Source organism: Carettochelys insculpta, chromosome 29, assembly GCF_033958435.1.
Source record: "Carettochelys insculpta isolate YL-2023 chromosome 29, ASM3395843v1, whole genome shotgun sequence".
NCBI lineage: Eukaryota > Metazoa > Chordata > Testudines > Carettochelyidae > Carettochelys > Carettochelys insculpta.
In genome coordinates this window covers 12,378,568-12,391,680 of record NC_134165.1, presented here as the reverse complement: position 1 = coordinate 12,391,680, position 13,113 = coordinate 12,378,568, and the positions used below count along the sequence as shown (strand labels likewise).

Genomic DNA, 13,113 nt, shown 5'->3' with positions numbered 1-13,113 from the left:
CAGCTTGGCAAAAAGGCTTGACACACCAGCCTTGCCTGTCCTGGAGAAACCAAGATGGCGGATGACTCCACACAAAAAAAAAGAATTTGGAATTTTCTGTTCTGCCAACAACAAGTGTGGTTTCCTTCTCAGCCTTTGGTTCTCCCTCCTCAGAAATAAATTTGCTACTGGATGAAAACGCCAATTCCCACCCACTTGGAGTTACCATGAGGTTGGGGTTCCTTCAGAAATTTGCTTATTCATTGCCCCCTCAGAGCCCAAAACAGATTCATAGAGTTTTAAAGCCAGAGGCCACCCAACCTACCTCCAGCATTACCCAGGCCAGAGGATTTTGTCCTGTGATCCCTGCATGATTCCCATTACACTTTGCTGAGCTAGAGGGTGCACTTTACAAGGACACCAAGTCCTCTTTCAAACCTCTCACTTGACACACAGTCCATCTCTTGCCAGATGGTTCCAACAGGTTCCAACCTTCTCTGTTTCAAACATGCACCTGGCTTCCAGCTTCAGAGTATCCTGCTTCAGTTTGTAGCTGTGGGATGGTGTTATGCCTTTGGTAGTCACAGAAGTACAAATCTCCAGCCTTCCACAATGTGCTGGTGGCAGAATCATAGAATCCTAGGGTTGGAAGAGACCTCAGGAGGTCGCCAGGGTCAACCCCCTGCTCAAAGCGGGACCAGCCCCAACTCAGTTAGGGCTTTGTCAGGCTGGGACTTAAAAACCTCTAGGGATGGAGATTCCACCACCTGTCTAGGTAACGCACTCCAGGGCTTCCCCACCTTACTGGTGAAATAGATTTTCCTAATATCCAACCTAGACTTCCCCCACTGCAACTTGACAAGATTGGTCCTTGTTCTGTCATCTGTCAGCACTTAAAACAAACTCTCTCCATCCTCTTTGTAATCCCCTTTCAGGTAGCTGAAGGCTGCTATCAAATCCACCTTTACCCGTCTCTTCTGTAAACTGAACAAACCTAAATCCCTCAGCCTCTCGTAAGTCATTTGCTCCAGCCCCCTAATCATTGTTGATTCCCTCTGCTGGACTCTCCCCAATACAACCACATCCTGTCTGTAAAGGGGGGCTCAGCACTGGACACGATACTCCAGATGTGGTCTCACCAGTGCTATGGTAATTATCCTATTGACACATCTCTCTGCCCCAGATTCACTAGCAAGTGGGTGCTGTCTGCTGTGACCACAGTAATGTAGAGATCTGGGTTACATTCACCACACCAGAATATGAGTTTTATGCAAGTCTGAGACATTTGATTTTCAGTAGTGCTACACTGGCATCATCTACTATGTATTTTAGAATCACAAAATCCTAGGGCTGGACGGGACCTCAGGAGGTCATCAAGGCCAGCCCCCTGCCCAAAACAGGATCAACCCCAACTAAATCAGCCCAGCCAGGATTTTGTCAAGCCTGGACTTAAAAACCTCTAGAGATGGCAACTCCACCACCTCTCTAGGTAACACATTCCAGTGCTTCACCACCCTCCTGGTGAAATAGATTTTCGTACAAATTTTAATAGTTTTAGAGAGTGCCTGTTCAAAAATTCCTACTAAAAGGTAAGAGCTAGGCCCACCAAATTCGGTCTTCAGCATCCTCTTATCATAATTTCAAGCAAGGTCAGGGTTTTGTGCCAGGACAATGGGATGTGCCTGGAATGGGTTTGTTTTTCATAAAGCCATACAAAAAAAAAAAAAAAAAAAAAAAAAAAAAAAGAGAAATTCACCAGGCAGGTTAAAGGGATGGCAGGGAGTGTATCCCACTCTGTCTGGGAACACCTAGTCCTGAGCCTCCCAACCTCCTTTTAGGGTGGAGCTGAAACTCCCTCACCTTCCCAGATTTGTATGGAGACACTGTTGGCTGTTTCTCGTCACCATTGTCAGGGATCAAGGGGGAAATGCATATACCCAGCTGAATTAAGAACCCGAGCAACGCTGGGGAAAATCTGCTAATACTGGAATAAAAGAGAACCAGGCCCTATTATTATTCTCTTTTCAACTCCACAATGACCTATGGGGTGTGACAGGGTCAAGCCAGAGGACTCCTCAGAAGGGGAAAGAGGCACTGGATAATCTGGTGCTATTTGGCACTGGTGAGGCCACATCTAGAATATTGCATCCAGTTCTGGGGCCCCCGGTATAGAAAGATGTGGATGCATTGGAGAGGGTCCAGCGGACGGCAACCAAAACGATTAGGGGGCTGGAACATGTGACCTATGAGGTCAGGCTGAGGGATTTGGGCTTATTTAGTTTGCAGAAGAGAAGGGTGAGGGGGCATTTGATAGCAGCCTTCAACTTCCTGAAGGGGCCTCTAAAGAGGATGGAGAGAGGCTGTTCTCAGTTGTGATGGATGGCAGAACAAGGAGCAATGGTCTCAAGTTACAGAGGGAAAGGTCTAGGTTGGATATTGGGAAAAACTATTTCACCAGGAGGGTGGTGAAGCACTGGACTGTGTTACCTAGAGAGCTGGTGGAATCACCATCCCTAGAAGTTTTTAAAGACCCAGCTTGACAAAGTCCTGGCTAGGATGGTTTAGTTGGGGTTGATCCTGCCTTCAGCAGGGGCTGGACTTGATGACCTCCTGAGGTCTCTTCCAGCCCTAGGATTCTAGGATTCTAATTAACAGAGGGATAGTTCAGGGCAGCCAGGACCAGAAGACCTGGGGAAGCAGCCAAGGTGGGGCTGCTATAAATCAATTAGTGGCAGCTGAGCTCACCTGAGGCTGCCACAGGATGGTTTCAAGGGCCTCCCCACTGGGAGAGGGGAGGAGAGGGGAGGAGCAAGTTGGAATGAGGTGAGAACAGAGAAGGAAAGCGGAAAAGAACACCAGCGTTGCAAGAGACAAGAGGTAGGTTAAGAGGTCCCACAAGGATTATTTGGACTCCCCTCCCCTCCAGGTGACTAGGGGGCAACCTACCTCAGCCCCCTTCTGCTACAGGCCACAGGGCAAACCGCAGCTAAGGCACATGGGCCCCGAGCTCCCTGCAGGACTGTGAGCAGAACAAGAGGCTGGACCCAGAAGTGAGGCAGACTGTGCCACAGGGTGGGGAAAAAGAAAACCTTGCATCAGATTCAAACTGTCCCACATCTAGGAAATGAACCCTACGTCCATAAGCTTAATGCCATGTCAGAACACACACAGGGTCAGCCTGTAAACTGGCGTAACGCAATTGAAGGGCCGCAGTCCTTTGCTAATTTGTGCCAGCCAAGAATCTAGCCACAAGCCTTGTGGTATTTCTACTTTTTTAAACCAGAAAAACAGGAGTCCCTTCTGGTTCTTGACCAGACACCTGTTCCATCCTGTAGAAGAATAACCACACATACACGTCATCTGACTTGTCTGCAGTTTATTGAAATGGAGCACATCCCAAGAAAATGGGACATGCCCCGAGCAAGAAAGATAGGTACCGGTAACAGTACAGCATATTCTACATCACAGAATGCTTTGCAGGGAACAGTTTTGCTTGGTTCTCTTTACAACACAGGCACAAATACAACCGATGGCCTCAGGGGACACGAACGAAGGATGAGCAGACTTAGGACCTGCATGTTGTGTGGAGAATGTTGGTTTGAGTCTGTCTTTGGGGATCCCAAATAACAAACCTGCCTAATCATTCTGCCTAGACATTGCTCCAGAGTTGCATGGATTAGCCTTTCCCTCCCACCCCCCAATTTGATGTGATTCAGGCCTACTTGTAAAGCAAGCAAACCAAGAGGTCGAAAGCACAGTAAATACAATAGCACCCAAGAAAACGCAAGCGTTTCGGAAGCAACGAGAGGAAAAGAGAAGGAAATGTGAGTTTTATACACATTATCCCTAGACAGCCACAACAGCCAAAAATATTCAGCACACCCAGCAGGGCAGCCCCCTCCCTCCTCTCTGTCAGCTTGGTGTTTACTGATATCCTGGAGTGATCCATTTCTTTACAGGGTTTTAACACATTTCAGCGGTGGGCATGTTTTATTTGACTCTGATGGTTGGTTTAAACCTGGCAGATAGGTGGTGCTACTGGTCTGCCTTTGGGGAAGATGCTGGAGGGGGTCAGGTGGTATTTTGAGGATGTGGGCTGCAAGGGACACAGTTCGTTTCATTTCTGGATACCAGAGTTGGGTTTAGGTAGGCTGTGCTGCTGCCAATTGAAAACAAGAAGATGCTTCTTTCTCTCCAGGGACTGGCTTTGGTGCTCAGTACCCACCCGACTTGGTGGAAAAGGATGTGGTGGTACATTTCCGTACGACCGAGGAGGAACCACCTGTTTGGCATAATCCACTTCCAGAAGAGAAGCCGCCGACACCGCAGGTTACTAGGCCACCTCCACCGCCGCATATGCCTCCTCCGCTTCCTCCACCAATTCCACCGCCGCAGATGACTCCTCCGCTTCCTCCACCAATTCCACCGCCACAGATGACTCCTCCACTTCCTCCACCGCAGATGACTCCTCCACTTCCTCCACCAATTCCACCGCCGCAGATGACTCCTCCACTTCCAAGTCCGTATCCACTACAGAGGCCTGGTCCACCTCCAAACCCGCCACAGATGCCTCCTCCGCCAGCTCCCTTGCCAACCACAGCTGCAAAAGAAGCACAGAGTCATCCCATCAACATCAGGGCAGGCCACACACCCCAGGAAACACACAACCGCCACACATTGACGTGAAGGCCACAAGCTACTTACAGATATTCACACTGGACTGACCACCTCCGGAGAGCCTGCGTAAAGAAAGGCACATCAGTCACTCATCCAGTAAAGCAGGTCGTGTGGCCATAGAGCCCTGCTCATTCAAGAACGTTCCATCCCGAGGGCGGCCAACTTTGCAAAGTACTTCTTTAAGGCCGACTTCTTTCAGCTCCCACCAACAAATCTGGGAACTTTGAGAAATTCGAAACAAATCCCACCAGGTGGGGGGGCCTACCTGCACTCCTCTCCTTCCAGGAGTTTCCTGTACATGCAAATCTCAATATCTAGGGCTAGTTTGATATTCAGCACTTCCTGGTACTGTTTCATTAAGTTGGCCAGCTCCATCTTGTCTTTCTGCAGGGCCTGTTCAAGCTCCTTCAGTTTTTTCCTGGCATCCTCGAGAGCCAGCTCACCCTTCTGCTCTGCCTCAGCAACAGCACCCTGCAACTGGGTAATCTAGAAAAAAGGAAAGGCAGTCTGTAAATGCAAAGCTTCATCCCCTTTTTGTCAGCTAGCAGAGAGCAGGGGGGAGCACAGCTCAGTGGCTTGAGCATCAGCCTTCTAAATCCAGGGTTGGGAGCTCAGTCCTTGAGGAGACCATTTAAGGATGTGGGGCAAATAGATTTTTAAAATACAAATTACCAAGCCTGAGATAGGTCCCACTGGGAGAATAGTGCACTTGACTTAATGACCTCTCAAGGTTCCTTCCAGTTCTATGAGATAGGTATATCTCCATATATTAATTTTTATTTTCTTAATCAAGGTTCGTCAAAGCTGCAGGGGGCTGGAAAACAGGCTGGGGCGTTGCTGAGCATTTTAATTTTTTAACCACCCCTCTCCCTTCCCAAAAAAAAAATACTGCTCCAAATCCAAAAATTTGGCAGTTTCCCAACACAACCAGACGGGACTGATTTCCTGCTTGGCCACTTACTCACTGGACCATCCTTGTAACTTGTTTGCACACTGTACCCCAAACAAGACAGAGGTTCAAAGCAGGAGCTACCAGAACTCTACTGCTGCTCCCAGAATTCCAGGGGAATATTAGCCCAGCTCTCACCCCGCGTGGATACAGATGAAAAGTTCCTGGGATATACCTGCTTCTTTGCGGCTTCAATTTCTACTTTCAGTTTCTGGATACACCTTGTCAGCTCTTGAATCTCCATCTTGGTGTTGCGGAGGGTGTCCCCATGTCTCCCGGCTGTGTTCTGCAGCTCTTCATACTGATTGCCAGAAACAAAAACAGCCCTTGAACCCCATGTCACGGTGCCAACTAAAAGCTCGGCAGTTGTCAGGCAGCTGCTGTGCTCTGTCTGCTGCCGACATGCTAGCCTACTGGGTCTCTCTTCGGATGCACAGTTCTTTGGGAAACGCAGCTGGGCGCTCTGCATCGGGGAGCGTGTGGCCACCCAGCAGAGATTCAGGTATTGCCCAGATGGTTGACACAGTGCCCACTGCTAGCAGCATTTGTTCCTACTGGCGGTGCACCTCTGCACATGCTTTGGTGCACATAAAGTTTGTTCTGCACATGAATGGAAAAAAACAGAGGGAATTCTGCCTGTGAACCTGTTCCACATCTTTGGCCCTGGAATCTTTCCCTGCAACAAAGCCCGCTGCCAGCTTTGTCCACATATCTTCTCTGGAAATACCATCACTGGACCTAACCAGGTTACTCACAGAATCACAGGCACTTTCTCATGCTCCTCTACTAACATCATATATGCCATCATGTGTCAACAATGCCCAGATGCTTTGTATATTGGACAGACTTCTAACTCCCTTAGACAAAGGGTCAATGGGCACAAAACAGACATCAGAACACTTCAGATCCACAAACCAGTTAGTCAACATTTTAATGGAATGGGCCATTCTGTCAACGACCTCAAGGTATGTGTGTTACTGAAAAGACATTATCGCTCCTCTGTTGAAAGAGGATCCGACGAATTGACATTTATATTCAAATTCGGAACATTAACACATGGTTTGAATTGGGATGGGAACTTCCTTGGTCACTATAGGGGCTTGTCTGCATACTTAACTCAATCTAATTCTTGATCTTCCCCCCCACCCCTCCACTCTCTCTGATTTGCTCACCTTGATTATCTTTTTCTGATCTGTCCTCCTTGCTTACTGTTTTTGGTTCTGTGTGTCTTAAATATTGAGTCTGTTCTGGTCTGGCTATGGTCTGAAGAAGTGGGTCTGTCCCACGAAAGCTCACCTAATAAACTATTTTGCTAGTCTTTAAAGTGCTACTTGACTGCTTTTTGTTTTGATAGTATCTAGACTAGCACGGCTTACTCTCTGTTACTATCTTTGGCCCTATTCAGGATCCACCCCCGCCCCCCCCAACATCCTCTTGACTTGTGTATAAGCACAACTGGAAGCCTGTACATACTTGTTTACTATGAGCAGTTCTTTGCCACTGAGCTGCAATTATGAATCAGCTATGAGCGATATTTTCTGCTTATGGCATCAGCTGCTTCCTTACTTACCCGGCTCTGGTACCAGCTCTCCACCTCAGCTCTGCTACTGCAAGCAATTTCTTCGTATTGTTTTCGGACTTCCTCAATGATGCCATCCAAGCTGATATTTCTGTTGTTATCCATGGTTACAATCACGGACAAGTCACGCTGGATAGTTTGCAGCTCATTGATTTCCTGCAAGGCACAAAACACATCAGTCATCTCTCTCCTGCAGCTTTCATTCATGCTCTTTTCCATAACAGCCACTTTTCAACCCCTCTGGTCTAAAGTTGGTCTCTAGACATTTCTTTGGATAGTTCCATTTAGAACTGCCTGTCTGACTAAATAGCCAAATAGTCTGTTACGTACAGACAAACTGGACAGTCTCTACGTAAAAGAATAAACTCACACAAATCACATATCAGAAATGGCAATATACAAAAACCCGTAGGAGAGCACTTCAATCTCCCAGGCCACACAGTAGCAGACTTAAAAGTAGCTATCCTACAGCAAAGAAATTTCAGGACCAGACTCCAAAGAGAAATTTCTGAGCTACAATTCATCTGCAAATTCGACGCCCTCAGCTCAGGCTTAAACAAAGACTGTGAATGGCTGGCTAAATACAGCTTCCCCTCCCTTGGTGTTCACACCTACAGAGCAACTGCTGGTAGTAAGCCTCACCCTCGCTGACTGAGCTAACCTTGTTATCCCCACCCTTGCTCTGGCTTATTTATACCTGGCCCTGCAGATTTCCAAGACCAGCATCTGATGAAGTGAGTCTGTGCTCACGAAAGCTCATGCTCAAAACTTTTCTGTTAGTCTATAAGGTGCCACAGGACCCTTCGTTGCTGTTACAGATCCAGACTAACACGGCTACCCCTCCGATACTTTGCTGTGTAGACACACCCCTAGTGACAAAGCAGAACTGGAACTGGTCCCCTGCCTTGAGCTCAGTCCACAAGTCTGGCTACAATGATCAAACATGGCTGCTTAGAGTTAGGTCTCTACATCCATATTTATGGTCTCAGCAATGAATCCCTACTGGCTTCTGCAGAAGCTGTAGGTTCTCAGACGCTCTGAAAATCTAGCGCCCTTCAGGGGCCTGGCATTTGGTTCGCAGGTGAGGAAGGATTCTGTCTCTATCTGTAAGGAGCTAGATTATCTGGAATAAAAGTTTGGGGTGAAGGGGAGTGCATCGTCCGTTTCCGAGAGCATCACCCAAAAGAAACTCAGCCCTAGTATCTAACAAAAGTCAAGATCTTGTAGAAGAGACCTACATCACCCAATTACCAGCAGTTCATTGGAAAAGGAAGACCCCTTACCTGCTCAAACGCGCCGCTCAAGAAGCTGATTTCATCTCGCAGATAATTCACCTTTGCCTCCAAATCCACTTTAGTCAGGTAGGCAGTGTCCACATCCTTAGGGAAAGATCAGAAATACCATGAATTGTTCAGGTTCCTGTTGGGTATTATTGAGCCATGGCAGAAGTAGCAGCCTGGTTGCCCCGCCAAGAGTCAGCTGTTTTGCTATTGGGACTTCAAACACAGGAGTTCAGAAAGATGTGGTAGAAACAAGATGTTTGGGATTAGTTCTTTGGTTACTCATTACAATAAGACCAAGGCAACATGACAAAGTCATTGATCTGCAACACTGTGAAGGTTAGAATGGTCTTCCTTCCTTCCTTCTCCCCTTTCCAAAAATTCGCTTGGAAGAGTTTATGAACCTTAAAGGGCATGTCGTCACTAAGGGCTGGATTGATGGGCAGCAACCAATTCAGTGGGGCTGATTTATCACGTCTAATATAGATGAGATAAATCAACCACCAAGCACTCTATCGATTCCACCAAAATGCGAAAAGCAAGCACGGTCAAAAAAGAGAGCATCAGCATATATACATATAGCATCTTACAAATTCAGTTAGACAATCACAAGGAGATATTGGGCTGTGCCACAAAGATGGTGGTAACACAGATATTTTGAGGCAGGCCTTGAGGCATCAAATGGCATTTTTTCATTCCAGTTATGGTTTTCAACAGCTAAATTGTTATTGAATGCAGAATTCAGTTGTGCCCACGTTTAAATCTTAACTGCTTTTTTTTTTTAAATGAGCTTCGCTGCTTACCTTTTTGAGCACCACAAACTCATTCTCAGCAGCTGTGCGCTTATTGATTTCGTCTTCATACCTGTTTCAAGTAAAGAGGCAAGCTGGATTTATTTGTGTTTTGCTGTTTAACTCACCAATAAAGAAACACTAGAATCCGCTAGTAGTTTCAAATGAAGTCTGATACCAAATAATCTAGATCTGTGATGTTCAACACACTGGCCATATGTGGCTATTTGGCCAGTTAAATGTGGCTAGTTGACCTGAACAATAAATATGTTTTCAGAATTATGTGGTTAGTTTGCTATAGCAGTAGCCAGTACTGTGGCTACTGCTTCAGAACTGGTTGTCTAATTCTTGTTCTCATCTCCTCCTTTTCACCATTTTACTACACCAAAGGTGTGCAGGTAAGACCCTTCATGCTGTAGTGTCATTGCCTCTTTCTGGCTAGCATCACCCCTACATCCTTTTCATCTTCAGATCCCTCCCCAAAACACACCTCTTCCTCAAGGCCTACAGGCCCTTGGCCACCCCCTTAAGACAAGAAGGATGGCAATGTTGTAAGGGTGCTACACTGAGTCTTTGAAGATGTGGATTTATGCCTCTGGGCCACCGCAAGGTTCACATGTGGCTTTGGGCAAAGTATGATGCCCAGGAACCTCCAAAACCCCACTCCTTCTGGACATTTCAAAGAAGTTGCAGGTTCTCTTTCAAAGTTCCCATCTACACCTTTTTGCAAAGCTCCTTCTACTTTTCAAAAGAATAGAGCAAACTCTCATGGCTCTGAATCTCCTCTTACCCTTCATCTCAGCTGCTTCAGCACAACTAACTTGCACCAGGCTGAGAAAGATCCTTAGAACTTTGAGTGGAAACAGTGATTGGCAAAATGATTTTGTTATAACGTACTATCCATCCATACAGTAAAAAGTTTTATAGACGTGAGCTTCTGGAATCTTGCTATAATATTGTAAGTGAAAAATAACATTCCCTCAGCCCCCGCCCCTTTCTCCTGTTGCTAGAGGCCAGGGGCATGATGGTAAATGTAGTCCCTTGCCTGCTCCAGGGTGCTCTCTTTAAACAGGGAACTGGCCAAGGAACTACAGCTCCCTGGATGCCTTGGGTTCTTCCATCATGCCCTGGAGGCTTGGCCCAGCACAGGGAGGAATGGAGAGAAACTGAACATGGAAATTGGGACATGGAAAGACAATCTCTAAATCTGCACCCTTCCCAATTCCCCCCCCCACCCCAACACCCGCATACAAGCCTGCAAAGAGTTCACGCATAGGAACAATTAGACCCCGCTCTTCATCCCAGCAAAGCACAGTAAATTGATCGATCAAGTCTGCGCAAGCTGTAATAAGTTTTGATTTAATTAATGTTTCATTTCCTACTTTCTTAATGCACTTACTTGGTCTTGTATTCATCCACATAATGTCGCACATTCTCCAGCTCTGACTTCAGTTGTTGATTCTGAGCATAGAGTCCATCTATGTACCTCCTCTTGGCTTGGATGAAACTCTCGAAGAGGGGCCCTAGGTCAACTTTACGTGTTCCGCTTTGCTGTTGTAAGAGCTCCAGTCTGGTGGTCAGAACTTTGTTTGTTTGTTCCAAGTGCTGGACCTGAAACCCAAAAAGCAGATGGATAAAGTATTCCCTATAATACTTGGAACAGTGGCTCTACTCCATACTCCTACAGCCGCACCATACAAACAGGAGAGTTCTTTCTCAGTTCATCTGAAAAGCAAAAGTAGAACATCTCACTTGCATTTTGATGGCATTTTCACCCTGTTTTGTAAAAGCTCACTGACGTTTCAACTTTGAGAATTTTAGAAGAACTGAATCTTGTAAAGCATTTCTGATCTTGCCCCAGATATACACACTGGCCCCCACCCAGCACATTGGAATGTACTTTGCAACTGTTCAAGCCAAATTCAGAAGGGCAACTAAAAGGAGCCTGAAATATTGAGCTCCATCACTGTACACGTAACAGAACAAATGGCAAGCTGTCCTAGTTGCACTGAACCTGAGGACCTGCTCACGTGGAACTCTAATGCTGACAAAGATGGGTCATCAGCAGAAGGAACTGAACCTGCAACCAGAAGCGCTAAAAGGCCTGTGCTCTACCACATGTACTAAAGGCCAGCTGGCTCTAAAGCAAGGCTGTAGAGCAGAGACTTCAGTCTTCCTAGCACATGGCCTCAGTGCCTCCAGGGTTAGACAAGCAAATCAGAAAACCTAGTTTTCCACTATTTTATGTAAATAAATAGGAAACTCTTTGATAGGAGGTTGCATGGAAAAAGACATTCACAATAGTAAAACCTGCAAGTGACAGCTGAAGAAGTTGTGATGACTTCAACATGACTTTCTGGAGCATCCCATAGCTGAAAACCAAAGAGTAGCTGAATCAATGGTCAGGCCTGTTCAGGAGAGGGTTTGATCTCTCTCTCTCTCCGTCAATGATAAATTCTAGCCTAAGAAACCCATTCTCAATTTTCTTTTCCTAGCCAAACTGAGATGGACACATAAAAACAACCCTTTCTGCAAGGCCCAAGGTGGTTCAATGTCCTTCCCCTCCGCCCCCAGTGCCCTGACTTCTCACCTTGGTGATTAAGTTCGCGAACTGGTTGTTGAGGACCTTTATCTGCTCCTTCTCCTCTGTTTTCACTTGCTGGATACGGGGATCAATCTCCACATTGATTGGCCTCAGGAGGCTTTGGTCAACCTGAACAGGATGGATGCCTCCAGGTTGCCCACCTCCAGGTCTGCATGGTCCAAAGCCAGGTCCAAAGCCAGGTCCAAAACCAGGTCCAAAACCGCAGGGTACTCCACCACCAACTGCTCCTCCACCAAAGCCACACACTCCTCCACCACCGCCAGCAGCTACTCCGCCAATGGCACATGGTCCTCCAATGCTAATTCCTCCTCCAAAGCCACATGGGCCTCCTCCGACACCATAGCTACCACTTAAGCCACCAAAGCCACCACCTCTGCACGCATATCCTCCACCACCACAACTGGCCATGGAAATGCATCTATTTCCGCCAAAATTATGCAAGCTCCTGCTGCTAAACCCTACACCACGTCCACCACTTCCATAGCCCCCAGAGCAAGAATAGGTGCTGTAGCTACCCCTGGTTCTGCTTCCAGGTACGCCAATGGCAGAGCTTGAGCTGAAGACCTTTTTGACGCCACTGACGGGCTTAGCCTCCGTACGGAGAAACATGGCTGCTCCTTCTAAACAGAGAGGAAGAGGAGGAGAGGAATCACCCTTTAGAAGCGGGGCAAGAAGATGACTGCAGAGCGAAGGGAAGTGAGTCCCTCTGAAACCAGTGCTGGGGATGCTCCTTTTTAGCTGCTTCGGGAGCGGGGCTGGGTTTGCATGGGCGTGACAGAGGATATTATTTTATTATGTTATTGAGCTTGGTGTGGTTGACAGATTTCAATCTTTGGTTTGCCAAACCATGACCCTCCCCGTCACACACCCCTGCAATGCACAAGGGGAAAAAAAAAAAACGCACAAACACCAAGAACAATGTCACATGCGCCTACTGGTAACTCTCTCTGACTAAGCTGCTTTTTAGGGTGTCAGAGATGCTCTCTCTGGACAGGTACTGTTTATCTGTTTGTTTATCTGGAACCTGCCTTGTAAAGCCCCATGGCAGGCAAAAGTTCCAGGGGATGCCAAATAAGAGAGTGGCTTTCACAATTCCCCATGCACACCTATGATTACAGCCTCAATCTGCTTTCTCCGTGGAAAATCGCCTTTGGCAGCTGAGAAGTGGTTGCCCAACCTAGAGCGGGAACCAAGCATCTTGCAATTGGAGGAGGTGCCGTACCCTCTAGTTCAAGTCAAACTTTACCAGAGAA

General features: G+C 47.0%; 1 protein-coding gene across 1 annotated transcript; it reads right to left on the bottom strand.

The window, feature by feature from the left end:
* Positions 1-4,193: 4,193 nt before the first annotated feature.
* On the bottom strand, positions 4,194-12,469 carry LOC142003449 (keratin, type II cytoskeletal cochleal-like). The gene is made up of 9 exons (XM_074980406.1): positions 11,846-12,469; positions 10,655-10,866; positions 9,268-9,328; positions 8,468-8,563; positions 7,176-7,340; positions 5,781-5,906; positions 4,922-5,142; positions 4,684-4,718; positions 4,194-4,579 (listed from the first exon to the last, which is right to left on the bottom strand). Exons 1-9 carry the CDS (start codon positions 12,467-12,469, stop codon positions 4,194-4,196), a joined length of 1,926 nt encoding a protein of 641 aa, XP_074836507.1.
* Between the last annotated feature and the right edge of the window lie 644 nt (positions 12,470-13,113).

Excerpts from the sequence above, each read along its gene's own strand:
- LOC142003449 (XM_074980406.1), bottom strand. The coding sequence starts at position 12,469 with ATGTTTCTCCGTACGGAGGCTAAGCCCGTCAGTGGCGTCAAAAAGGTC. Across the intron at positions 7,341-8,467 it reads TGAGCGGCGCGTTTGAGCAG|GAAATCAATGAGCTGCAAAC; the intron begins GTAAGGGGTCTT and ends TGTGCCTTGCAG. Across the intron at positions 5,143-5,780 it reads TTGAAGCCGCAAAGAAGCAG|ATTACCCAGTTGCAGGGTGC; the intron begins GTATATCCCAGG and ends CCTTTTTTCTAG.